The sequence below is a fragment of the Oncorhynchus nerka genome, linkage group LG13, assembly GCF_034236695.1.
Source record: "Oncorhynchus nerka isolate Pitt River linkage group LG13, Oner_Uvic_2.0, whole genome shotgun sequence".
Taxonomy (NCBI): domain Eukaryota; kingdom Metazoa; phylum Chordata; class Actinopteri; order Salmoniformes; family Salmonidae; genus Oncorhynchus; species Oncorhynchus nerka.
This window is the reverse complement of record NC_088408.1, coordinates 35,095,481-35,123,346: the sequence shown is the minus strand read 5'-3', so window position 1 is coordinate 35,123,346 and position 27,866 is coordinate 35,095,481. Positions and strand designations below refer to the sequence as shown.

The 27,866-nt window shown below is 45.1% G+C and overlaps 1 protein-coding gene across 2 annotated transcripts in view; it reads left to right on the top strand.

The window, feature by feature from the left end:
- Window positions 1-22,229, top strand: part of cep85l (centrosomal protein 85, like) — a 77,713-nt gene extending 55,484 nt beyond the window's left edge. For both annotated transcript variants that reach the window (XM_029676811.2, XM_029676810.2), the window contains exons 5-13: window positions 2,593-2,710; window positions 2,881-3,114; window positions 4,904-5,056; window positions 5,899-6,053; window positions 6,183-6,300; window positions 6,405-6,455; window positions 6,669-6,776; window positions 12,384-12,567; window positions 19,438-22,229. In XM_029676811.2, coding sequence (XP_029532671.2) covers window positions 2,593-2,710; window positions 2,881-3,114; window positions 4,904-5,056; window positions 5,899-6,053; window positions 6,183-6,300; window positions 6,405-6,455; window positions 6,669-6,776; window positions 12,384-12,567; window positions 19,438-19,601 — 1,285 coding nt within the window. In that variant the 3' untranslated portion in view covers window positions 19,602-22,229. The remainder of the gene's footprint in view (window positions 1-2,592; window positions 2,711-2,880; window positions 3,115-4,903; window positions 5,057-5,898; window positions 6,054-6,182; window positions 6,301-6,404; window positions 6,456-6,668; window positions 6,777-12,383; window positions 12,568-19,437) is intronic.
- The last annotated feature ends 5,637 nt before the right edge of the window (window positions 22,230-27,866 follow it).

Here is a 27,866-nt window from a genome sequence, read left to right as displayed (position 1 = left end):
CAAAAATCCCAGAACCACACGGGGGGACCTAGTGAATGACCTGCAGAGAGCTGGGACCAAAGTAACAAAGCCTACCATCAGTAACACACTACGCCGCCAGGGACTCAAATCCTGCAGTGCCAGACGTGTCCCCCTGCTTAAGCCAGTACATGTCCAGGCCCGTCTGAAGTTTGCTAGAGAGCATTTGGATGATCCAGAAGATTGGGAGAATGTCATATGGTCAGATAAAACCAAAATGGAACTTTTTGGTAAAAACTCAACTCGTTGTGTTTGGAGGACAAAGAATGCTGAGTTGCATCCAAAGAACACCATACCTACTGTGAAGCATGGTGGTGGAAACATCATGCTTTGGGGCTGTTTTTCTGCAAAGGGACCAGGACGACTGATCCATGTAAAGGAAAGAATGAATGGGGCCATGTATCGTGAGATTTTGAGTGAAAACCTCCTTCCATCAGCAAGGGCATTGAAGATGAAACGTGGCTGGGTCTTTCAGCATGACAGTGATCCCAAACACACCGCCCGGGCAACGAAGGAGTGGCTTCGTAAGAAGCATTTCAAGGTCCTGGAGTGGCCTAGCCAGTCTCCAGATCTCAACCCCATAGAAAATCTTTGGAGGGAGTTGAAAGTCCGTGTTGCCCAGCAACAGCCCCAAAACATCACTGCTCTAGAGGAGATCTGCATGGAGGAATGGGCCAAAATACCAGCAACAGTGTGTGAAATCCTTGTGAAGACTAACAGAAAACGTTTGACCTCTGTCATTGCCAACAAAGGGTATATAACAAAGTATTGAGATGAGTATTTGGTCAATAACAAAAGTTTATTTTCCACCATAATTTGCAAATAAATTCATAAAAAATCCTACAATGTGATTTTCTGGATTTTTTTTCTCATTTTGTCTGTCATAGTTGAAGTGTACCTATGATGAAAATTACAGGCCTCTCATCTTTTTAAGTGGGAGAACTTGCACAATTGGTGGCTGACAAAATACTTTTTTGCCCCACTGTACCTCATTATATTCGAGCACGGTGTCTGACTCTGTTCGCCACATTGGAAGGAAAAACACATTCCTTGAGTGTCCCTTCTGGTTGTCGTTGCCCAGTGGAAAGTTAGAGCACTGCAGTCTCTCAGTCTCTGACATCCTTTATTCATTTCTATGGGCCACACACTGTCACTGTCAACCCAGCCGTGGCATGTACACACACACACACACACACACACACACACACACACACACACACACACACACACACACACACACACACACACACACACACACACACACACACACACACACACACTGTCAACCCAGCCGAGGCATGTACACACACACTGTCACTGTCAACCCAGCCGTGGCATGTACACACACACACACACACACACACACACACACACACTGTCAACCCAGCCGAGGCATGTACACACACATTGTCACTGTCAACCCAGCCGAGGCATCTACACACACACACACACACACACACTGTCAACCCAGCCGAGGCATGTACACACACATACACACACACACACTGTCACTGTCTACCCAGCCGAGGCATGCACACACACACACACTTTTTCAATGACCTTGAGCAGATGTCTGTGTGGCGGCATGTCGGCCACACGCGTCCGAGGTGTCCCCTTTCAGAGTGGCAGGCTGGCGCTGACAGGACAAGCTGGGCAGTGCCAGGGGAGGGGAGTGAACAGCACAGGGTCACCCACCCACCCTGAGGTTACTGCAGGAAATACAGGCAGAGACACAGAGGAGGCACACAGACACCACCCTGCCACATCCACACGTGGACTGGTATGACATTAAAAGGCAGGACCCACTTTGAACTGGAGAGATCAATCTAGCACACTCAATATCCTGGCCAACTGGCGTTATTGTGAATACGACAACATGCTGTGTGCATTAGATATGGGATGAACAGTTTCCTAACTGTATGTAATTGTTCATGAGTTGAGTTAGCAGCAGGCTGTTAAATTTCTCAGTTGTGGGCCTCGTTATTGAATGTCTCCATCGATTGTGACTGAAATGAATGAGAAAACGGGCAAATTTCACCACCAGGTGGCAGTGGAAAGCAAACCTAAACACCAAGTATTTAGTATTCCAATCTCGGTCCGGTAGCATTTATCAACGCACCCCTTTTTATTCTGCTGAAAGGCAGAAAATGTCAAAGCAAAGAGACACAGGTATTTAGGAGCTGATTATAAATATGACTTTTTTTTCAGGGAGAGGTTTAGGGGGAGGAAATTGTGCTTGCCTCATCTGGATAGCATGTAGCCAGCTGGCCCACCCTTCACAAGAGAGAAATATTAGATTTAAGTGATCTACACAGAGTCAAACTACCTTATTATATAGTATTATTATATATGGTCCTATATGCTCCACATTGATTGGCCCGTTGGCTGTGTTTTTCTGTTTTACTGCCAGCCTGTGTAATATTCACCACGGAGAGAGGTGGCACTGTGTGTGACCATTGCGTATTTGAATGTGTACCTCGTTTCTTTACGTGTACGTATTACCTGGGATATCAGTATGGCTGCTACACATTGTGGTGTATTGCTGACATTCTACGTCGGATGTGTGTTTTCCAGACAGAAGCAGCAGATCCTACAGCTCCACGCTCGGATCAGGGAGAACGAGCTGAAAGCGCAACAGGTCCTCCAGAGCCAGAAGGGGCGCTGTGACGACCCCTGTCTACTCAAAGCTAAGGTAATAAAGCCTCACCGACACAGTGACATCTCAACTGTCTGACTTGGTACAGTATACTGTTATACACAGTACTGGCCGTGTGTTAACATTTTGAAGCTTTGCCATTTGTTGACATATCTGGAGCTCTTTGAAAGACTGACAACTCATGTCTATCCTCCCCTCTTTTCCAGGAGTCTCCATATGACAGCCCAGTGGCTCAGTCACACCCCCAGCTACATCTGCAGCTCCACCCTCAGCACCAGCTCCAGCCCCAGGTCCCAGACAGGATGAGCCCTCTGTGCTGTGACAACGGGGAGCTGGGCCGTAAGCTGGTTGCTGCAGAGCTGGAGGTCATCCACCTCAACGAGTTCCTCAAACAGAACACCCAGAAATACACAGAGGACATCAAGAAGCTGGAGGATAAGGTGGGCAATGGGCATATTACACAGATCAACCCTAACCTTAGTTTCTTGTCTACACCCCGGATCAACCCTAACCCCCAGCCACAACCCTAACCCTAGTTTCTTGTCTACACCCCGGATCAACCCTAACCCTAGTTTCTTGTCTACACCCCGGATCAACCCTAACCCCAGTCCAACCCTAACCCTCGTTTCTTGTCTACACCCCGGATCAACCCTAACCCTAGTTTCTTGTCTACACCCCGGATCAACCCTAACCCCAGTCCAACCCTAACCCTAGCTTCATGTCTACACCCCGGATCAACCCTAAACCCAGCCTCAGCCTCAGCCACAACCCTAACCCTAGCTTCATGTCTACACCCCGGATCAGCCACAACCCTAACCCTAGCTTCATGTCTACACCCCGGATCAGCCACAACCCTAACTTCATGTCTACACCCCGGATCAACCCTAATCTCAGCCACAACCCCAACCCTGGCTTCATGTCTACACCCCGGATCAACCCTAACCCCAGCCTCAGCCATAACCCCAACCCTAGCTTCATGTCTACACCCTGGATCAACCCCAGCCTCATCTACAACCCTAACCCCAGCCTCAGCCATAACCCCAACCCTAGTTTCATGTCTACACCCCGGATCAACCCCAGCCTCATCCACAACCCTAACTTCATGTCTATACCCCGGATCAGCCACAACCCTAACTCTAGCTTCATGTCTATACCCCGGATCAGCCACAACCCTAACTCTAGCTTCATGTCTACACCCCGGATCAGCCACAACCCTAACTCTTGCTTCATGTCTATACCCCGGATCAGCCACAACCCTAACTCTAGCTTCATGTCTATACCCCGGATCAGCCACAACCCTAACTCTAGCTTCATGTCTACACCCCGGATCAGCCACAACCCTAACTCTAGCTTCATGTCTATACCCCGGATCAGCCACAACCCTAACCCTAGCTTCATGTCTACACCCCGGATCAACCCTAACCCCAGCCTCAGCCATAACCCCAACCCTAGCTTCATGTCTACACCCCAGATCACCCCAGCCTCATCCACAACCCTAACTTCATGTCTATATACCCCGGATCAGCCACAACCCTAACTCTAGCTTCATGTCTAAAATCAAAATCAAATCAAATTTATTTATATAGCCCTTCGTACATCAGCTGATATCTCAAAGTGCTGTACAGAAACCCAGCCTAAAACCCCAAACAGCAAGCAATGCAGGTGTAGAAGCACGGTGGCTAGGAAAAACTCCCTAGAAAGGCCAAAACCTAGGAAGAAACCTAGAGAGGAACCAGGCAATGTGGGGTGGCCAGTCCTCTTCTGGCTGTGCCGGGTGGATATTATAACAGAACATGGCCAAGATGTTCAAATGTTCATAAATGACCAGCATGGTTGAATAATAATAAGGCAGAACAGTTGAAACTGGAGCAGCAGCACGGTCAGGTGGACTGGGGACAGCAAGGAGTCATCATGTCAGGTAGTCCTGGGGCATGGTCCTAGGGCTCAGGTCCTCCGAGAGAGAGAAAGAAAGAGAGAATTAGAGAGAACATATGTGGGGTGGCCAGTCCTCTTCTGGCTCTGCCGGGTGGAGATTATAACAGAACATGGCCAAGATGTTCAAATGTTCATAAATGACCAGCATGGTCGAATAATATACCCTGGGGTATGTCTATACCCCGGATCAGCCACGACAATAACTCTAGCTTGATGTGTACACCCCTGGAACACTTAACCTAGCCACAACCCCAACCCTAATGAATGTAATCAACCCTCTACCCCGCCCTCCAGATGAAGACGCGTGACCGCTACATCAACAGCCTGAAGAAGAAGTGTCAGCGGGAGAGTGAGCAGAACCAGGAGAAGCAGCAGAGGATAGAGACCCTGGAGAAGTACCTGGCTGACCTGCCTTCCCTGGATGAGGTCCAGACCCAGGCCCAGCAGGTAGAGACCCTGTCCAGCCACAGGATCACCTCAGGGGGTCCCGTTTGCCTGGCATCTCCGGCTAGAATCTCTGCTATGCTTGTTAGTCATTTGATGTTAGAAAATACCCCCAAAATGATGAGAAAGTACATGAGCTAGCCTGTATGGTCTTGATTTAGTTTCAGGGTTAAGATTTAGCTTAAAGGCCATGTGAGGGTGAGGGTTAAAGGTTAAGGTTATTGATTGAAATTGGATTTGTGGTCACTGGTCAGAAAGCTCCTTATGTCTACCCCCTCTAGCATGGCCAGACAGTGAGCCCCAGCTAGCGTCTCTGCTAGCTAGCGTCTCAGTGATAAGCTACAGTAACACCTGGTAATGGAGCGGAGGCGTCTCTTCATTACAGCTCTTTAATCCCATTAGACCTGATTAGATCAGCCATTTCAGGCTGCATTAATGGTAGTGCTAGAGGGGAAAGAGGAGGAGGCAGGGGAGTTCATACTGTCAATTAACAGCAAGTGTCTGTTAATAACCTCTGATCAACCTTAAGATAATATGTCTCCTATTGTGTTTGCCCTGTCTATCTGAACTGTAATGATAATTAAATCATCGTCAACCTGCTTTGTGTAAATTTCTTCAATTAATGAGATTCAATTTGGTAATCGTTATCGTGTAATACACCAATTTACCACCAGAGGTCAATAAAGAACCAGACAATTAAGTCAATGTAAATTTCATATGGGTTTGTGGTGTGGGTTTGTGTGCACTAAACTGGTGTGTATGGTTCGGTGAGTCTTATCTAGTGTTTGCCTGTTTGTGTATGTACAGTCCTAATGTTCTGTTCATGTGCTGTGTGTGTTTATCAGCTGGAGGAGAGTCAGGGGAAGGCCCAGGGCCTACAGGACACAGTGGCTCGTCTGGAGAAAAACCTGGAGGAAGGCCGCACCGTGCTGCAGGAGAAAGAGGACCTGATTGAGACCCAGTGCAAGAGGGAGAAGGAGCTGGTGGCTGCTGTGCAGAGGTATGACCAAGGAATAGAAATGCAAAATGTTTTTAATTGTCACAGTGTGTTTCAAACAGAGCTGGTTAGCTGTGGTTGTGTTGATGACAGATGGTGCCTTAGCGTTGTGTCCCTCTCTGGTTCCTCCAGCCTGCAGGAGAAGGTGGAGCAGTGTCTTGATGACGGCGTCCGGCTCCCCATGCTGGACCTAAAGCAGCTGGAGGTAGAGAACGCAAGACTACAGGAACAGCAAGCCACCACCAGCAAGGTCAGACGCAAAATGCACACACACACACACACACACAGGGTCATTCAGAGTGCTGAGTCTTGACAGCTACCAGATGTTTACGATTCCGCTCTGCTCTTTTTCAGCTGATAGACAATCAGAAGAACCAGATAGAAAAACTCACCCTTGAGCTGACGGTAAGCCTTATTATTAGACTGTATTTGGGTCAACAATATGCTTCAATCAGGTGCTATTGTCATCTAGTAGTTGTCATGTTGTGTGTCTGTCCTTGAGTGTGTGAGTGGTGATGATGATGATAATGTTTAAGAAGAGGATGATGATCTGTCATCAGTGCATCGTACAGCATAGTGTGCGTTTCATGCGATGGCTGTCTTATTGTTCTGCTGCAGGCTGTAGAGCAGAGGCTGCAGAAGGAGCGATGTCTCTCCCAAGAGCTCCAGCAACAGCTGCAGGAGAAGGACGAGGCCCTGGATGCCTTTTCCTGCACCCTCCACCAGGTAACCAGCCCCTCGCTGATGAGCCCCGCGCAGCCTCTCCGAAAACACTAACTACAAACGTGTACAACGTCGCAAAGTAGAATTGTTCTCGGGAGCAAACAATGAGCGGACATTGTTTAATGTCCACAACACGCGTCCTGGTCGCGTCCTGAATGTTTACTATAAGTTTACACTTATGAGACCTGATCAAAATCAGTTCACAATGGGCCTTTTAAAATTGTCTACTCCTGTCTAAGAATGTGGGCACAATCAAAATGAGGACAAGATCAGGACAAAGGACGCATGTTAGAACCTAGGGTAGATTGGAGTATCTCTCACTCTCTCACACACACACCCACATCCTGTCAGACAGTAGCTCTGTCCCAGGTTTAGCTGGTGATGGAGAGGTCCATTCACCCCCATTATGTTCCACTAGTGACCCTTTTTGTCCTCAGATCTTTTCATAGCAGCCAAGTCATGAATAACCCAATATGGCCCCTCCAGCTCCCACCACTACCACACGCACCCTATTAGAATTCATGGTGTCATTCTTCACCTCCCCCACCCGTCTCAAGGTGAGGACGAGCCCGGCGATGAAAGGTCTGAATTCATGCATGTGACAGCCGGGCGGGCAGAAGAGGGCGGGAACACGTGTGTGTGTGTCTCCTGTACAGAGGAGAGAGGAGAGGTAGAGAGCACACACACACACACGTGGCTGGCGCGGCAGCACCATACATTATCCCACTGACAGGGACACAAGAGGCAATTATCAGCTGGAAGATTCCCCGGCTCGGCTCCCACAAAGGGAGGTCGCTGGTTTGGAGAGAGAGGGGGAGGGAGGGAGAGGAGGATGGAGGGTGAGGGGATGGAGTGTTGCCTGGCTCCGACTACTCAAAGGGCTGTCGGCGCAGGGACGGTGAGATATGACAAGATGAGATGAGTCTGTGTGGTGTGCCTACTATGGGTGGTTTTAACTCCACTGCTCTGTGGAGGCTGGGTCTTAAGCTGCACACTATGTCCCCAGCAGCGTGCAGAAAGAATGACAGGGGAGGGAAATTTGACTCCAGGCATCAACAAGTTTTTTATTTCACCTTTATTTAACCAGGTAGGCTAGTTGAGAACAGGTTCTCATTTGCAACTGCGACCTGGCCAAGATAAAGCATAGCAGAGTGAACAGACAACACAGAGTTACACATGGAGTAAACAATTAACAAGTCAATAACACAGTAGAGAAAAAAAAGGGGAGTCTATATACAATGTGTGCAAAAGGCATGAGGAGGTAGGCAAATAATTACAATATTGCAGATTAACACTGGAGTGATAAATGATCAGATGATCATGTACAGGTAGAGATATGTGTGCAAAAGAGCAGAAAGGTAAATAAATAAAAACTGTGGGGATGAGGTAGGTGAGAATGGGTGGGCTATTTACCAATAGATTATGTACAGCTGCAGCGATCGGTTAGCTGCTCAGATAGCTGATGTTTGAAGTTGGTGAGGGAGATAAAAGTCTCCAACTTCAGCGATTTTTGCAAATCGTTCCAGTCACAGGCAGCAGAGTACTGGAACGAAAGGCGGCCGAATGAGGTGTTGGCTTTGGGGATGCTCAATGAGATACACCTGCTGGAGCGCGTGCTACGGATGGGTTTTGCCATCGTGACCAGTGAGCTGAGATAAGGCGGAGCTTTGCCTAGCATGGCCTTGTAGATGACCTGGAGCCAGTGGGTCTGGCGACGAATATGTAGCGAGGGCCAGCCGACTAGAGCATACAAGTCGCAGTGGTGGGTAGTATAAGGTGCTTTAGTGACAAAACGGATGGCACTGTGATAAACTGCATCCAGTTTGCTGAGAAGAGTGTTGGAAGCCATTTTGTAGATGACATCGCCAAGTCGAGGATCGGTAGGATAGTCAGTTTTACTAGGGTAAGCTTGGCAGCGTGAGTGAAGGAGGCTTTGTTGCGGAATAGAAAGCCGACTCTTGATTTGATTTTCGATTGGAGATGTTTGATATGGGTCTGGAAGGAGAGTTTGCAGTCTAGCCAGACACCTAGGTACTTATAGGTGTCCACATATTCAAGGTCGGAACCATCCAGTGTGGTGATGCTAGTCGGGCAAGCGGGTGCAGGCAGCGATCGGTTGAAAAGCATGCATTTGGTTTTACTAGCGTTTAAGAGCAGTTGGAGGCCACGGAAGGAGTGTTGTATGGCATTGAAGCTCGATTGGAGGTTAGATAGCACAGTGTCCAATGACGGGCCGGAAGTGTATAGAATGGTGTCGTCTGCGTAGAGGTGGATCAGGGAATCGCCCGCAGCAAGAGCAACATCATTGATATACACAGAGAAAAGAGTCGGCCCGAGAATTGAACCCTGTGGCACCCCCATAGAGACTGCCAGAGGACCGGACAACATGCCCTCCGATTTGACACACTGAACTCTGTCTGCAAAGTAATTGGTGAACCAGGCAAGGCAGTCATCCGAGAAGCCGAGGCTACTGAGTCTGCCGATAAGAATATGGTGATTGACAGAGTCGAAAGCCTTGGCAAGGTCGATGAAGACGGCTGCACAGTACTGTCTTTTATCGATGGCGGTTATGATGTCGTTTAGTACCTTGAGTGTGGCTGAGGTGCACCCGTGACCGGCTCGGAAACCAGATTGCATAGCGGAGAAGGTACGGTGGGATTCGAGATGGTCAGTGACCTGTTTGTTGACTTGGCTTTCGAAGACCTTAGATAGGCAGGGCAGAATGGATATAGGTCTGTAACAGTTTGGGTCCAGGGTCCCTCCCTTTGAAGAGGGGGATGACTGCGGCAGCTTTCAATCCTTGGGGATCTCAGACGATATGAAAGAGAGGTTGAACAGGCTGGTAATAGGGGTTGCGACAATGGCGGCGGATAGTTTCAGAAATAGAGGGTCCAGATTGTCAAGCCCAGCTGATTTATACGGGTCCAGGTTTTGCAGCTCTTTCAGAACATCTGCTATCTGGATTTGGGTAAAGGAGAACCTGGAGAGGCTTGGGCGAGGAGCTGCGGGGGGCCGGAGCTGTTGGCCGAGGTAGGAGTAGCCAGGCGGAAGGCATGGCCAGCCGTTGAGAAATGCTTGTTGAAGTTTTCGATAATCATGGATTTGTCGGTGGTGACCGTGTTCCCTAGCCTCAGTGCAGTGGGCAGCTGGGAGGAGGTGCTCTTGTTCTCCATGGACTTCACAGTGTCCCAGAACTTTTTGGAGTTGGAGCTACAGGATGCAAACTTCTGCCTGAAGAAGCTGGCCTTAGCTTTCCTGACTGACTGCGTGTATTGGTTCCTGACTTCCCTGAACAGTTGCATATCGCGGGGACTGTTCGATGCTATTGCAGTCCGCCACAGGATGTTTTTGTGCTGGTCGAGGGCAGTCAGGTCTGGAGTGAACCAAGGGCTGTATCTATTCTTAGTTCTGCATTTTTTGAACGGAGCATGCTTATCTAATATGGTGAGGAAGTTACTCTTAAAGAATGACCAGGCATCCTCAACTGACGGGATGAGGTCAATGTCCTTCCAGGATACCCGGGCCAGGTCGATTAGAAAGGCCTGATCACAGAAGTGTTTTAGGGAGCGTTTGACAGTGATGAGGGGTGGTCGTTTGACTGCGGCACCGTAGCGGATACAGGCAATGAGGCAGTGGTCGCTGAGATCCTGGTTGAAGACAGCGGAGGTGTATTTTGAGGGCCAGTTGGTCAGGATGACGTCTATGAGGGTGCCCTTGCTTACAGAGTTAGGGTTGTACCTGGTGGGTTCCTTGATGATTTGTGTGAGATTGAGGGCATCTAGCTTAGATTGTAGGACTGCCGGGGTGTTAAGCATATCCCAGTTTAGGTCACCTAACAGAACAAACTCAGAAGCTAGATGGGGGGCAATCAATTCACAAATGGTGTCCAGGGCACAGCTGGGAGCTGAAGGGGGTCGGTAGCAGGCGGCAACAGTGAGAGACTTATTTCTGGAGAGAGTAATTTTCAGAATTAGTAGTTCGAACTGTTTGGGTATGGACCTGGAAAGTATGACATTACTTTGCAGGCTATCTCTGCAGTAGACTGCGACTCCTCCCCCTTTGGCAGTTCTATCTTGACAGAAGATGTTATAGTTGGGAATGGAAATCTCTGAATTTTTGGTGGCCTTCCTGAGCCAGGATTCAGACACGGCAAGGACATCAGGGTTAGCAGAGTGTGCTAAAGCAGTGAGTAAAACAAACTTAGGGAGGAGGCTTCTAATGTTGACATGCATGAAACCAAGGCTTTTTCGATCACAGAAGTCAACAAATGAGGGTGCCTGGGGACATGCAGGGCCCGGGTTTGCCTCCACATCACCCGCGGAACAGAGAAGGAGTAGTATGAGGGTGCGGCTAAGGGCTATCAAAACTGGTCGCCTAGAGCGTTGGGGACAGAGAATAAGAGGAGCAGGTTTCTGGGCATGGTAGAATATATTCAGGGCATAATGCACAGACAGGGGTATGGTGGGGTGCGGGTACGGCGGAGGTAAGCCCAGGCACTGGGTGATGATGAGAGAGGTTTTATCTCTGGACATGCTGGTTGTAATGGGTGAAGTCACCGCATATGTGGGAGGTGGGACAAAGGAGGTATCAGGGGTGTGAGGAATAGGACTAGGGGCTCCATTGTGAACTAAAACAAAGTGGTAAGCGCCTTTGGGTGTGAAACTGAGATGAAAGAGAGTTTTTTTTGTTTTTTTTTGTGGTGAAACGGCCTCCATCTTGGAAGTGCTGGATCTTGGATAATCGGTCCTAAAATGACTTTGCACCTGCAACAACTACTATTACCTTTCTGCCACCTTGGTGGGTGTTTGTGTTACTATGATGCCTCGTTATCCTGTTGAGGGATGGTGATTATTATTCCAAACTACATGGTATTCTGTGAAACATTTGGAGAGACTCATTTTAAAGTGTCTATTTGAACTATTCTGTTTCAAAGCAGAACCAATGAGAGGCTGTGCAAGTGTTGATGATCCTCCCAGGTTACAAAGGAGTGTAATACACAAATACTCACACACTCCGCTTTAGACAATGCCTGCCAGCGGCCGTTCTCACTTCTTCAGCATTTCTCTCTCAAATGCACAGTTTCATCCAAAAATACACTCTCTGGAGCCCTAATGGACAAATCCATTTCTGTTTCGAAATAATAGACAGCTGTCTTGTTATGATAACAAAAAGTTATCAAATTGTATTGGTCACAAACACATATTTAGCAGATGTTATTGCAGGTCCGTGAAATGCTTGTGTTCCTATTGTGAGCGACTAAACTCCCTTCTCTAGCCATTTACAATGTGTTGTTGTTATTAATGCATTGTGGCAGTGACAGAGAACAACAACGACGCTTTTAAGCAGAGCAAAGAATTTTGCCAATTTGTGTTTCAATTCAGCAACACTTTATCTACTTTGAACTGGCTCAAAATCCTATTTAATATTGGGGCAGATTTAATGGGTTTTACATTAATTTAATGAACACTCCAGAGCTCTGCTGCATTAGTGTCAGTGTGTTCTAAGTGAACAATAAACCCAGTGTGGATATCTAAGCTAAGTGTGTGTGTTCCACTGTGTGTGTGTGTTCTAAGTGTGTGTGTTCCACTGTGTGTGTGTGTATTCCTACAGAACCGAAGGCAGGTGGAGGAGGGCGTGGTGGTGCGTCAGGGCAGCGCGGGCCAAGGGCCCGAAGCGGGGCCCTTACTTAAGGAGATGTCCCTGTGTTTGCTGGACCTCAAGGCCCTCTGTAGTATCCTCACTCAGAGGGCCCAGGGCAAGGAGCCTAACCTGGCACTGCTACTGGGCATCAAATGTAAGTACATCTGTCTAGATCAAACCTCTCTGCATACACACACCTCCACCCACAAACTACTGCCTTATCCAAAATAGGCTTGGGCGGTATACCATACGGTACACTGGGGTATTTGGAAATAGCCATGGGATGTTGTTTCAATACATTTAATACCATTAAAACTATTTACATATTTGTAGCTACTTTTTAAGTAAATAACTGCAGTCAACTTGTGCAATCCGTTAGGAGATAAAGCAGATCACATTATTCATTTCACCTGTCACATTATTTTACATTATGAAGCTCACCGTAGTTCCCGAGAACAGTTGAGCCAGTCATGTGTTTGTTTGTAAATAGCACAATGGGAGAAAGCAGAAACAGGTGAGTCCAGCTGTGTATTGACAGGAGTCACGTTTCCTATTGAAAGTCGTGTTTTTTTCTCTAAAATAGGATCCGTGGCCTGCAACTATATTAGTGCAACACATTTGGCATAAAATAGCTTAATTTTCAGATGAGAAGTGCAACGCTATTTGGCTGGCAGCCACAAAAGTAAACGAGCTAACAATGAAAAAGCAAGGTCTTTTGCAAAAACGATGCATGGCCATCATATTTCTAATGTTTATCATAGAAAGAACGTAGCCTGTTAAGTGTCCTAATGTTTTGCTCAAAGTTAATCTTGCATTATACCCGGAGAACAGTAGGCTACACTAAACATTTCCAGAGATGCGAAAATCCTGGCGAAATGCATAGCACACAGAATAAAGGTTTTACCAGATATTGTTCCTCCTGATCAGACATGTTTTTTTACATGGACGATATCTTGGAGATAATGTACAACGGTTACTTGAAACAATTGAACATTATGAAACATCAACAATACCAGGCCTGATCTTCATAGCAGATTTTGGAAATGTGTTTGATAAAGTACAACTACAATTTATATATAAATGCCTGGATTACTTTAATTTTGGTGAATATCTTATACAATGGGTTAAAGTTATGTACAGCAACCCCAGATATAAAATAGTAAATAATGGTTACTTATCGGAACGTACTGAGCTTTTAAGAGGAGTAAAACAAGGCTGTCCGTTGTCTCCATATATATTTATTATGGCCATTGAAATGCTAGCTATTAAAATTAGATCCAAGAAGAACATCAAGAGGTTAGAAATCCTGGGGATAAAAACAAAAGTGTTAATGTATGCTGATGATTGAAGTTTTCTTAAGTCGCAAACTTGAATGTACGTTTGTTTATGTGTAACTCTGTGTTGTTGTTTTTGTCACACTGCTTTGCTTGATCTTGGCCAGGTCGCAGTTGAAAATGAAAACTTGTTCTCAACTGGCCTACCTGGTTAAAAAAAGGTGAAATAATAAATAAATAATAAATAAATAAATATTGATCCCTGCAAAGTCTCATTGAAGATCTTGATCACTTTTCTAGCCTCTCTGGATTAAAACCTAATTATGACAAGTTTGGGGGAAAAAATTTACCTTCATTTAACTAATCAAGTCAGTGTACTGTACCATATTACGTATTGCTGGAAATGCAGGAAATTATTTTAGGTTGAAGTTTAATTGAACAGTATAGAACAATCCGAATGGAGACCCATTGAAATAATTTAGAATATATGTGTTGCCACCCTAGGGTCATGCACTACTCATAAAGCACATTTAGAACTTGTATTAATCAAAACATAAAATACAGTCAAAAATGTGAAAAATACCATGATATGATATTTTAGCCATATCGCCCAGCCCTACAAGCAAGTCTCTTCTTATTATTGGTGTCCTTTTTTTGCAGCAATTTAACAATGAAGGCCTGATTCACACAGTTTCCTCTGAGCAGTTGATGTTGAGATGTGTCTGTTACTTGAACTGTTATTTGGGCTGCAATTTCTGAGGCTGGTAACTCTAATGAACTTATCCTCTGCAGCAGAGGCAACTCTGGGTCTTCCTTTCCTGTGGCAGTCCTCATGAGAGCCAGTTTCATCGTAGCGCTTTGATGGGTTTTGCAATTGCGCTTGAAGAAGGTTTCAAAGTTCTTGACATTCTCCATATTGACCTTCATGTCTTAAAGTAATAATGCTTATTTGAGCTGGTCTTGCCATAATATGGACTTGGTCCTTTACCAAATAGGGCTATCTTCTGTATACCACCCCTACCTTGCCACAACACAACTGATTGGCTCAAATGCATTAAGAAGGAAAGAAGTTCCAGGCTCTGTCGCAGCCGGCCGCGACCAGGAGGTCTGTGGGGCGACGCACAATTGGCCTAGCGTCGTCCGGGTTAGGGAGAGTTTGGCCGGTAGGGATATCCTTGTCTCATCGCGCACCAGCAACTCCTGTGGCGGGCCAGGCACAGTGCGCGCTAGCCAAGGTAGCCAGGTTTACAGTGTTTCCTCCGACACATTGGTGCGGCTGGCTTCCGGGTCGGAGGCGCGCTGTGTTAAGAAGCAGTGTGGCTTGGTTGGGTTGTGTTTCAGAGGATGCATGGCTTTCGACCTTCGTCTCTCCCGAGCCCGTACGGGAGTTGTAGCGATGAGACAAGATAGTAATTACTAACAATGGGAAACCACGAAATTGGGGAGAAAAGGGGGTAAAAATAAAATATTTAAAAAATAATTGAGGGAATGATGAATGGTGCTAAATACAGGGAAAGTCTTGAGGGAAACCTGTTTCAGTCTTCCAGAGAAACACTTGAGTGGTTTAAAGGGGAACATTTAAATGTCTTGGAATGGCCTAGTCAAAGCTCAATCCAATTGAGAATCTGTGGTATGACTTAAAGATTGCTGTATACCAGCGGAACCCATCCAACTTGAAGGAGCTGGAGCAGTTTTGCCTTGAAGAATGGGCAAAACTCCCAGTGGCTAGATGTGCCAGGCTTATAGAGACATACCCCAAGAGACTTGCAGCTGTAATTGCTGCAAAAGGTGACTTTACAAAGTATTGACTTGGGGGGGGGGGGGTGAATAGTTATACACGCTCAAGTTCTGTGTTTTTGTCTTATTTCTTGTTTGTATCACAAGAAAAAATATTTTGCATCTTCAAAGTGGTAGGCATGTGTAAATCAAAGGATACAAACCCCCCAAAAAAATCAATTTTAATTCCAGGTTGTAAGGCAACAAAATATGAAAAATGCCAAGGGGGGGTGAATACTTTCGCAAGCCACTGTATATTATGTGAGCGAAACATAAAACTAACACATTAAAAAATGGTTAACTATTTACTAAGTATCATTTTTAGTTTTTACTGGTGTTACTGTCCCCAATACAACAACAAAAATCCTAAATACTTAGATTTTCGTCATTGAAACATTTAATTGAAATCCTGTAGAATTCCATTCATTCCTATGGAGGACTGCTCCTACTGAGGCGTGCCAATTTGGCCGACTGTTGGCTTCAAAGCCTCTCAATGGTCAATACATAGCATCAGCAATCCAGGGTTTATACGTCATTGGTCCTGCTGCACTGTGGCAATTACTCAAACAACTGGCCTAACTGTAATCATGGGGAAGCATTTGAGAAGAGGCTGAACTATTGATGCAGAGCCAGAGAAAATTATTTTCCCTTTTCTGTGGAATCGTTATCTTTTGTAATTGCGTTGGTTTGGAGCTGTGAAAGGAGCAGACGGAGTGCAACAGTGGCTGTACTGTAGCTATAGCTAGCTTAGCTAGATGGAAATCCTTATGCCTCCAGTCAGAGCTCAGATCAGAGAGGCTGAACCTCCTGGTGGGCTAGCCGGCTCCCATATTTATGAGGCCAAGAGCTAATGATGTTTTCTCAAGATATAGAAACTGTCAGCCTTTGAAGTGAAGGCAGCGTGTTGGGGGTTAAACATTGATGTTGTAAAGTGATGACTACACAGGTTTCAGGTTTCAGGCAACAGAGGAGCAAGAAGATACTGCTTCATTCCTTCGTGACCAGACATCTTTCCTTCAAAGATTCAAAGCAATTTGACTTCTCCAATCAATTACTAATTTTATACAATACATTCAGAAAATATTCAGTACCCCTTGACTTTTTCCACGTTTTGTTAGATTACAGCCTTATTCTTTTTTTTACACAATACCCCATAATGACAAAGCAAAAATAGGTTTAGAGGTTTTTGCTAATTTAACAAAAACAAATATAACATTTACATAAGTATTCAGACCCTTTACTCAGTACTTTGTTGATTAACCTTTGGCAGCGATTACAGCCTCAAGTCTTCTTGGGTATGACGCTACAAGCTTGGCACTCCTGTATTTGGAGAGTTTCTCCCATTCTTCTCTACAGATCCTCTCAAGCTCTGCCAGGTTGGATGGGGAGCATTATCAAATCAAATCAAATGTATTTATATAGCCCTTCGTACATCAGCTGATATCTCAAAGTGCTGTACAGAAACCCAGCCTAAAACCCCAAACAGCAAGCAATGCAGGTGTACACAGCTATTTTCAGGTCTCTCCAGAGGTGTTCGATTGAGGTCAAGTCCAGGCTCTGGCTGGGCCACTCAAGGACCTTCAGAGACTTGTCCCGAAACCTCTCCTGCGTTGTCTTGGCTGTGTGCTAATTATCGTCGTCCTGTTGGAAGGTGAACCTTCACCCCAGTCTGAGGTCCTAAGCACTCTGGAGCAGGTTTTCATCAAGGATCTCTCTGTACTTTGCTCCATTCATCTTTCCCTTGATCCTGACTAGTCTCTCAATCCCTGCCGCTGAAAAACATCCCCACAGCATGATGCTGCCACCACCATGCTTCACCGTAGGCATGTTATTGGCCAGGTGATGAGAGGTGCTTGGTTTTCTCCAGACGTGGCACTTGGCATTCAGGTCAAATAGTTCAATCTTGGTTTCATCAGACCAGAGAATCTGGTTTCTGATGGTCTGTCCTTCTGGAAGGATTTGGCAAATCCAACCGGGCTGTCATGTGCCTTTTACTGAGGAGTGGCTTCTGTCTGGCCACTCTACCATAAAGGCCTGATTGTTGGAGTGCTGTAGAGATGGTTGTCCTTCTGGAAGGTTCTCCCATCTCCACAGAGGAACTCTGGAGCTCTGTCAGAGTGACCATTGGGTTCTTGGTCAGCTCCCATCGGGTTCAAGGTCCTTCTCCATCGATTGTTCAGTTCTAGGAAGAGTCTTGGTGATTCCAAACTTCTTCCATTCATTCATTCGATGGAGGCCACTGTGCTCTTGGGGACTTTCAATGCTGCATACATTTTTTGGTACCCTTCTCTACAGACAATTCCTTCGACCTCATGGCTTGTTTTTTGCTCTGACATACACTGTCAACTGTGGGACCTTATATAGACCGGTGTGTGCCTTTCCAAATCATGTCCAATCAATTGAATGTACCACAGGTGGACTCCAATCAAGTTGTAGAAACAACTCAAGGATGATCAATAGAAACAGGATGCACCTGAGCTCAATTTCAGGTCTGATAGCAAAGTGTCTGTTCACTTACGTAAATAAGGTATATCTGTTTTTTATTTTTAATACATTTGCAAACATTTCTAAAAACCTGTTTATGCTTTGTCATTATGGGGTATTAATGAGGACATTTTTTTATTTAATACATTTTAGAATAAGGCTGTAACATAACAAAATGTGGAAAAAGTCAAAGGGTCTGAATCATTTCTGAATGTACTGTACTGTATATACAGTACTTGTATGTAGCCATGTCACATGGATAATAGTATTTAATTCAGACAAAGCCTTTCAAGGTTCAAATAGGACTATGAGACACACACACAGAGGGATGGGCACGGTCAATCGAATATCCTAATGAACATTAGTATTCAATTACTTGAGAGAGTATTCCTTTCAAATATATACATATATATAATGCCTTCAGTATTCAGACCCCTTGACTTTTTCAACATTTCAACAGCCTTATTCTAAAATGGAAAATAAAAAATAAATTCCCAGCAGTCTATTGACTAAATGGTCTGAATACTTATGTAAATGTGATATTTCCGTTTTTTATTATGGGCTATTGTGTGTAGATTGATGAGGGGGAAAAAAACAATTATAATCAATAATCAATTTTAGAATAAGGCTGTAACCTAACAAAATGTGGAAAGAGTCAAGGGGTCTGAATACTTTCCAAATGCGCTGTACCGTGAAATTCTTCATTAAATAAAACAGCAAACTTTTGAATGTCGTGTTTATGACGTGCGCCCCATAAACATTTTAAAAAGCTTATTTGCATCAATTGTATGATAGATAACCTATGGCAGCAACAAGTGTGTCTAAGTAGTGTGAGTATGGCTACTTTCTCTCTCCCTCCCAACAGGCCCCTGTCCTTCCCCCGCCCTGCTGTACAAGCAGAGCAGCATTGTCTATGCTGTCGCACATCAAACAAGAAAAAAGTTTCACGAAACACACATGTATTCTGACTATCCGGATATCCGAGAGAAAAAAAAGTCACGATATTATTCTAATAGTGGCAATATTTCAAATGCCCATCCCTAGCCCATACACAGTATACACTCTCTATACTCACACACTGAACAGGGCCTTTCACACAGCAGCAGTATAATTAAGCAATACGGCCCGAGGGGGTGTGGTATATGGTCAATATACCGTGGCTAAGGGCTGTCCTATATTGGAAATATACTACAAACCCCCAAGATGCCTTATTGCTATCAGAAACTGGTTACCGACAGAATTTGAGCAATCCACATTCAGGGCTTGAACCACCCAGTTTCTAATTTAAAAAATACACACACCTGCCAAAACATACTCATACACTTACTATCTCACACTCCCTAAGTCACACACTTGCTGCTCGTTGAAATCCTGGATTGATAGATGTGTACTAAAGCCCATCAGATAGATTTCAGCATTGCCTCATTGATGTGATCTCTACTTCCTGACGGTGTATTTCTCTCTCTTACCCCCCCCCCCCCCCCCCATAGCGATGAGCATGTCAGGGGAGGAGAATGACAACTCCCTGGTGGAGGACAACTTGCGGGCCAAGCTACTGGAGGTTGGCCAGCTGAGGAAGGACATTGACGACCTGCGCACTGCCATCTCCGACCGCTACGCACAGGACATGGGCGACAACTGTGTGACGCAATGACAATGACACACCCGCCATGAGGGATCCTGACCGCCCCTCTTCTCTCGTCACTGCACAGCGTCAGCATGCCCACCTCCTTCTCCCTCTCCCCAGGGCTACTGTTTCACAGCCAGTGAGGACAGGACGAATCCTGATTGGAGGAAACCCAGGAAGAACAGTGTTAAAAAAAGGGAATAATAAACCTGGTACAGTGTGAAGCGGCCGTGAGGTTTTTATCCAGTTCTACGTGATGGAGGCATCTATCGCCAGTGTTCTGAACGTAGGACCAAGCTGTGAATCAAGTTTACAAGGAACAGTCTTTTTTTTAAATAGGATGTTTTGATTTTTCAAATGTTGATCGTGCTTCCTGTGTACTAGAAAGAATTCCAACATGATCGTGTACATTGCTTCATGCGCATAGACTTATTTAAACCTGGAGACTCCTACCCTCACAGATGCACAGAAGGTAGTAGGAGTGTGTGTGTATGCGTGTGTGTTGGTGTGTATTTGGCCCCTCCGACACAATCACCAGCCAGTAGGAAAATGACTCTCACTGCTGCTCTGTCAAGTGCCTCTGTGTGACAGCTTCTCCAGCAATCAGCTGTCCCCTTCCTAAGTCGTCTCCAACGGCAACCAATGGCTCCCCTCTCACACTTCATCTCCACAACGCGTGTCGTCCAAAGACATTGTCCCCAAACGTCCCTCTCTCTCAGCTGCTGCCCGTAGTCGCAGGTCGACACTGCATAGTGGCACTTCTTCCTTTCACAACACATCCGCGCCATTGTGGTGTTTCCGGTTCCTTTTTAATATGGGTGTTTCTTCTGTGTGAGTTCAGCGATGTGAATAGCACTCCCAGACTGGTTATTAGGATAGCTGTGTTGATACGGAAATGATAGCATGGCAATTATACCCTCAGTTATATTATTGGCGGTTGTTGTATTGTTGTTGAATATCTTAAGCAATATATTAACCCATCAGGTAATATTCAGGTGTCTTTCTAACCACATTCAATTCAGGACTTGTTTTTGGAAGTTAGGAATCTCCATGGTAAGGTCAGGGCTCAGTACCGTGTCCTCTAAGTTCCATAGACACCTATTTGATTGAGACAGTAAAACAAATGCAAAAACAACCAAGGGCAAAATTGACAAGGCACTTCTACAGTCTAGACCTTCAGAACATTACCCACTGGGATTTGACTGAGCTAGTATCCATCCAGTCAGTCAATATAGGAGCACGTAATACGTCAAGGTTACTGACCACTCTACTCCTCCAAACCTCTTCCACACAGTAGAGGGGACTCTTTTAGTCTATTGGATTCGTGGTGTGATCGTTGGTTCACATTCTCCTGTTTTACTTAATTGATTGTTTGCCGTCGTTCCCACTATTTGTCATAGGAACACTCCTCGTGCTTGATCTTTAACTAAATGGGAAGTGAATTTACTGTTTGCTACAAAGTGATGAACGTTATTATACATGTTGTTTTAAAAACGATCTACAGATACTGTCATTCAGCCTGGTAATAAGTTGGTCAAATTTACAATATCCATTTTCATAGCTTAATTTATTGCATGTTTCGAAGTGACATGTTTTAATGTGGACTCAAGTCAGTGTTGTGTGCGAAGAACAATTTGCATGGGTAGGGTATCCTATTCTACTGTTGTATTACCGCTCTTAAAAAGGAAATGTGTACAGTATGAGCTATGTTAGAAATGTTTTGGTAGGCTATAAGATATGGAACAAATGATGTTTTGACTATGTTCCAGTCGAGCCGACATATGCAGTCTCACGAACGCTGAACCGCAGTCTAGCGTGATTGTAATTTAAAAGCAATGTTTCTGCATTCACGGTAAACCCTGCATACGTTGGCTCAATCGGAAATGGCTTTTACATTTCAGCCGTACTATACTGCCGATCTGCCACGCTACGGATTTAATCTAGCCCTAAGTGGTACATGGAAACTGTAAAATACTATGCAATGTCCCATGCGCCAGCCAGCGCCTCACATTCAGTTATCAGCAGCAGATATGAGATATTGTTGTTCTGTGCCTTTACAAATCTATGCAGCAGATAAGAGCTCCTGTATGTTCCTCCCTATTGACATGAATCGTGTCTGGAGACATGTAACTATTCTGCATGTATGCATCCAATGTAAATAGGACTCTCTGACTCTCTTACAATGTATGGTTACCATCTTACATTGTACTGTCTGTACGTTGACAAAGATGTTGCTAAGCAATAGCCACAAACAATGCATACATATCCACTCAGGTAAATAAAGACCATAGCAGGCTCTTGTGAAACCTGGAGAAGAATGTACTCGGATGCACAGAACGGTGAGGCACTGTAAGTATAGCATCCATTGTGACGGTGTAAGTCTATGGTGAGACTGGCGTTGGTCGACTCATCCAAAAGGGAAAGGTGTGGTTGTCATGGCTGTCTCTCTGTGCACTGTGGACTGTGAGCCACTGGTTGGCTTTATTGTACGTAAGATTATTTCTGTGGTTTATACATGTTTTAAGCTTTTAGTTTTGCAGCTAGATTTTATGAATGCCAAAGGTCTATTTATATACGATGTTCCTAAATGTATTAACAAGTATTTTTCCATTTGATGTTATTTGTACAGATTGCAAATACAATATTTTTCTATAACTGTTGGTATGTGTTCTCTCTAGGCCTCTGTTATAATAATAATAATCAGGGGATTTAGAACCTGAAACAGATCACAGTTCTAGTCAATGAGTCGTTGTGTTTTATTGGTTATACAGCGACCCAGCACTGTCAATCACAGTTCTAGTCAATGAGTCGTTGTGTTTTATTGGTTATACAGCGACCCAGCACTGTCAATCACAGTTCTAGTCAATGAGTAGTTGTGTTTTATTGGTTATACAGCGACCCAGCACTGTCAATCACAGTTCTAGTCAATGAGTCGTTGTGTTTTATTGGTTATACAGCGACCCAGCACTGTCAATCACAGTTCTAGTCAATGAGTAGTTGTGTTTTATTGGTTATACAGCGACCCAGCACTGTCAATCACAGTTCTAGTCAATGAGTAGTTGTGTTTTATTGGTTATACAGCGACCCAGCACTGTCAATCACAGTTCTAGTCAATGAGTCGTTGTGTTTTATTGGTTATACAGCGACCCAGCACTGTCAATCACAGTTCTAGTCAATGAGTAGTTGTGTTTTATTGGTTATACAGCGACCCAGCACTGTCAATCACAGTTCTAGTCAATGAGTAGTTGTGTTTTATTGGTTATACAGCGATCCAGCACTGTCACACGTTTCTAACCTTTGTCGTTCATTGGCCAAGAAATGTTATCATTTGAAATCTATTTACTACCACAACTTCAATTCAAAAACGTCAAAGTAGTTCAATCCATCTGTTGGCTGAACCCTAATTATTATTATTTTATGATTGTATGTTTTAATATTCAATCTACCGGCAGTGAAGCAGCTCAACATTTACATTTACATTACATTCAGTCATCTAACTCTCCCATCCAGAAGCAACCAGGGTCAACACCCTGCACAAGGGCACGTCGCCAGATCTCCCACCATGTCAAAGACGGGGACCTGAACCAGCGACCTATCGGCCGCCGGCCCAAGCTCCCAACCGCCAGTCCACCAACCCTCCAAGATCCCCCCCACAGTCTTCAGAGAGCTGCCCCTAAACCATCCGAGACCCACCCCCTCCAAAAATAAATAAATGAAACCTCTCCCTCTATTCCCCACCTCTAACTAGTTTGCATTGGGAAGGCAGATTGCTTTTGATTTAAAAAAACACTTATCACTTTCACATGTGAACATGCAGAATCCTACTCATTGCCCCAGCTCACACCCGGGGAGGCTGCCCCTTCCAAAATGAATGCTATCACTTTCCACCCAGTGCAAACGACACCCATCTGGGCCAGCTTAATAGAATCCCCCCAATACCTCACAGAAACCACAGGCCAACTAGAGGCTAAATGTAAACAAACCCCCAAAAACATGTTAACCTTAGTGAGTGCACGCAAACACCACATCTACCAATCAAAAACGGATACAGCAGGACCATAATATTGGCAGATCCACACGTGTGAATGAGAAGAAAAAAAAGTTAAGCATTTCTACAGCCATTGACAAAGGGAAACCCTCCTAGGAACACTGAATACAGTGAGAACAGTGTATAAAACAAAGGTTAGCTGCTGTGTATGTCTGTGTGTAATGGAAGCATTACATCTGCACCAGAAAGAACACAGACCTGCGACGCCATTATTTGAGGCTGGTAAAACCAGACAAATGGACCCTTTGGTTGTGTCCGTCTATCACTTGGGTCAGTCAGCCGTGGGCAGGCTCAGGTACTAAATCAAATACAGAAAATGTACAGCATTTTGACAAACTGTCATATGGCTGGGGCCGGTGATGGATGGCTGTAGTGCAGCTCAGGGTAAATGATGTCAAACCACTTATATTCAAATAGCTCCCACCCTGGCTGTCTGGAGGAAGGGATTTCCCCCTGTTCAAAACAGACTATGATCAAAATCATCATGGTATTCTTAAAGGCGGAAAACTCTGCATTAGCACCACAAGTAATACTAGTAAGAACCTAAATGAGAAAGGACAACATTGAAGAAATCAATAGAAGGAAATCTTAAGACAACCTGTAGCTGATAGTGGGCTTATACTGAGAACAGAGGTTTCTGTAGCTGATAGGGTGGGTATATACTGGAGAACAGAGGTTTCTGTAGCTGATAGGGTGGGTATATACTGGAGAACAGAGGTTTCTGTAGCTGATAGGGTGGGTATATACTGGAGAACAGAGGTTTCTGTAGCAGATAGGGTGTGTATATACTGGAGAACAGAGGTTTCTGTAGCTGATAGGGTGGGTATATACTGGAGAACAGAGGTTTCTGGCTGATAGGGTGGGTATATACTGGAGAACAGAGGTTTCTGTAGCTGATAGGGTGGTATATACTGGAGAACAGATGTTTCTGTAGCTGATAGGGTTGGGTATATACTGGAGAACAGAGAGCTGATAGGGTGGGTATATACTGGAGAACAGAGGTTTCTGCTGCTGATAGGGTGGGTATATACTGGAGAACAGAGGTTTCTGTAGCTGATAGGGTGGGTATATACTGGAGAACAGAGGTTTCTGTAGCTGATAGGGTGGGTATATACTGGAGAACAGAGGTTTCTGTAGCTGATAGGGTGGGTATATACTGGAGAACAGAGGTTTCTGTAGCTGATAGGGTGGGTATATACTGGAGAACAGAGGTTTCTGTAGCTGATAGGGTGGGTATATACTGGAGAACAGAGGTTTCTGTAGCTGATAGGGTGGGTATATACTGGAGAACAGAGGTTCTCTGATAGGGTGGCTACTGGAGAACAGAGGTTTCTGTAGCTGATAGGGTGGGTATATACTGGAGAACAGAGGTTTCTGTAGCTGATAGGGTGGGTATATACTGGAGAACAGAGGTTTCTGTAGCTGATAGGGTGGGTATATACTGGAGAACAGAGGTTTCTGTAGCTGATAGGGTGGGTATATACTGGAGAACAGAGGTTTCTGTAGCTGATAGGGTGGGTATATACTGGAGAACAGAGGTTTCTGTAGCTGATAGGGTGGGTATATACTGGAGAACAGAGGTTTCTGTAGCTGATAGGGTGGGTATATACTGGAGAACAGAGGTTTCTGTAGCTGATAGGGTGGGTATATACTGGAGAACAGAGGTTTCTGTAGCTGATAGGGTGGGTATATACTGGAGAACAGAGGTTTCTGTAGCTGATAGGGTGGGTATATACTGGAGAACAGAGGTTTCTGTAGCTGATAGGGTGGGGATATACTGGAGAACAGAGGTTTCTGTAGCTGATAGGGTGGGTATACTGGAGAACAGAGGTTTCTGTAGCTGATAGGGTGGGTATATACTGGAGAACAGAGGTTTCTGTAGCTGATAGGGTGGGTATATACTGGAGAACAGAGGTTTCTGTAGCAGATAGGGTGTGTATATACTGGAGAACAGAGGTTTCTGTAGCTGATAGGGTGGGTATACTGGAGAACAGAGGTTTCTGTAGCTGATAGGGTGGGTATACTGGAGAGGTTTCTGTAGCTGATAGGGTGGGTATATACTGGAGAACAGAGGTTTCTGTAGCTGATAGGGTGGGTATATACTGGAGAACAGAGGTTTCTGTAGCTGATAGGGTGGGTATATACTGGAGAACAGAGGTTTCTGTAGCTGATAGGGTGGGTATATACTGGAGAACAGAGGTTTCTGTAGCTGATAGGGTGGGTATATACTGGAGAACAGAGGTTTCTGTAGCTGATAGGGTGGGTATATACTGGAGAACAGAGGTTTCTGTAGCTGATAGGGTGGGTATATACTGGAGAACAGAGGTTTCTGTAGCTGATAGGGTGGGTATATACTGGAGAACAGAGGTTTCTGTAGCTGATAGGGTGGGTATATACTGGAGAACAGAGGTTTCTGTAGCTGATAGGGTGGGTATATACTGGAGAACAGAGGTTTCTGTAGCTGATAGGGTGGGTATATACTGGAGAACAGAGGTTTCTGTAGCTGATAGGGTGGGTATATACTGGAGAACAGAGGTTTCTGTAGCTGATAGGGTGGGTATATACTGAGAACAGAGGTTTCTGGCTGATAGGGTGGGTATATACTGGAGAACAGAGGTTTCTGTAGCTGATAGGGTGGGTATATACTGGAGAACAGAGGTTTCTGTAGCTGATAGGGTGGGTATATACTGGAGAACAGAGGTTTCTGTAGCTGATAGGGTGGGAACATATCTGTACTGGAGAACAGAACAGGTTTCTGTAGCTGATAGGGTGGGTATATACTGGAGAACAGAGGTTTCTGTAGCTGATAGGGTGGGTATATACTGGAGAACAGAGGTTTCTGTAGCTGATAGGTGGGTATATACTGGAGAACAGAGGTTTCTGTAGCTGATAGGGTGGGTATATGGAGAACAGAGGTTTCTGTAGCTGATAGGGTGGGTATATACTGGAGAACAGAGGTTTCTGTAGCTGATAGGGTGGGTATATACTGAGAACAGAGGTTTCTGTAGCTGATAGGGTGGGTATATACTGGAGAACAGAGGTTTCTGTAGCTGATAGGGTGGGTATATACTGGAGAACAGAGGTTTCTGTTTCTGTAGCTGATAGGGTGGGTATATACTGGAGAACAGAGGTTTCTGTAGCTGATAGGGTGGGTATATACTGGAGAACAGAGGTTTCTGTAGCTGATAGGGTGGGTATATACTGGAGAACAGAGGTTTCTGTAGCTGATAGGGTGGGTATATACTGGAGAACAGAGGTTTCTGTAGCTGATAGGGTGGGTATATACTGGAGAACAGAGGTTTCTGTAGCTGATAGGGTGGGTATATACTGGAGAACAGAGGTTTCTGTAGCTGATAGGGTGGGTATATACTGGAGAACAGAGGTTTCTGTAGCTGATAGGGTGGGTATATACTGGAGAACAGAGGTTTCTGTAGCTGATAGGGTGGGTATATACTGGAGAACAGAGGTTTCTGGAGAACAGCTGATAGGGTGGGTATATACTGGAGAACAGAGGTTTCTGTAGCTGATAGGGTGGGTATATACTGGAGAACAGAGGTTTCTGTAGCTGATAGGGTGGGTATATACTGGAGAACAGAGGTTTCTGTAGCTGATAGGGTGGGTATATACTGGAGAACAGAGGTTTCTGTAGCTGATAGGGTGGGTATATACTGGAGAACAGAGAGAACTGGAGAACAGGGTTTCTGTAGCTGATATATACTGGAGAACAGAGGTTTCTGTAGCTGATTGGAGAACAGAGGTTTCTGTAGCTGATAGGGTGGGTATATACTGGAGAACAGGGTTTCTGTAGCTGATAGAGAACAGAGGTTTCTGTAGCTGATAGGGTGGGTATATACTGGAGAACAGAGGTTTCTGTAGCTGATAGGGTGGGTATATACTGGAGAACAGAGGTTTCTGTAGCTGATAGGGTGGGTATATACTGGAGAACAGAGGTTTCTGTAGCTGATAGGGTGGGTATATACTGGAGAACAGAGGTTTCTGTAGCTGATAGGGTGGGTATATACTGGAGAACAGAGGTTTCTGTAGCTGATAGGGTGGGTATATACTGGAGAACAGAGGTTTCTGTAGCTGATAGGGTGGGTATATACTGGAGAACAGAGGTTTCTGTAGCTGATAGGGTGGGTATATACTGGAGAACAGAGGTTTCTGTAGCTGATAGGGTGGGTATATACTGGAGAACAGAGGTTTCTGTAGCTGATAGGGTGGGTATATACTGGAGAACAGAG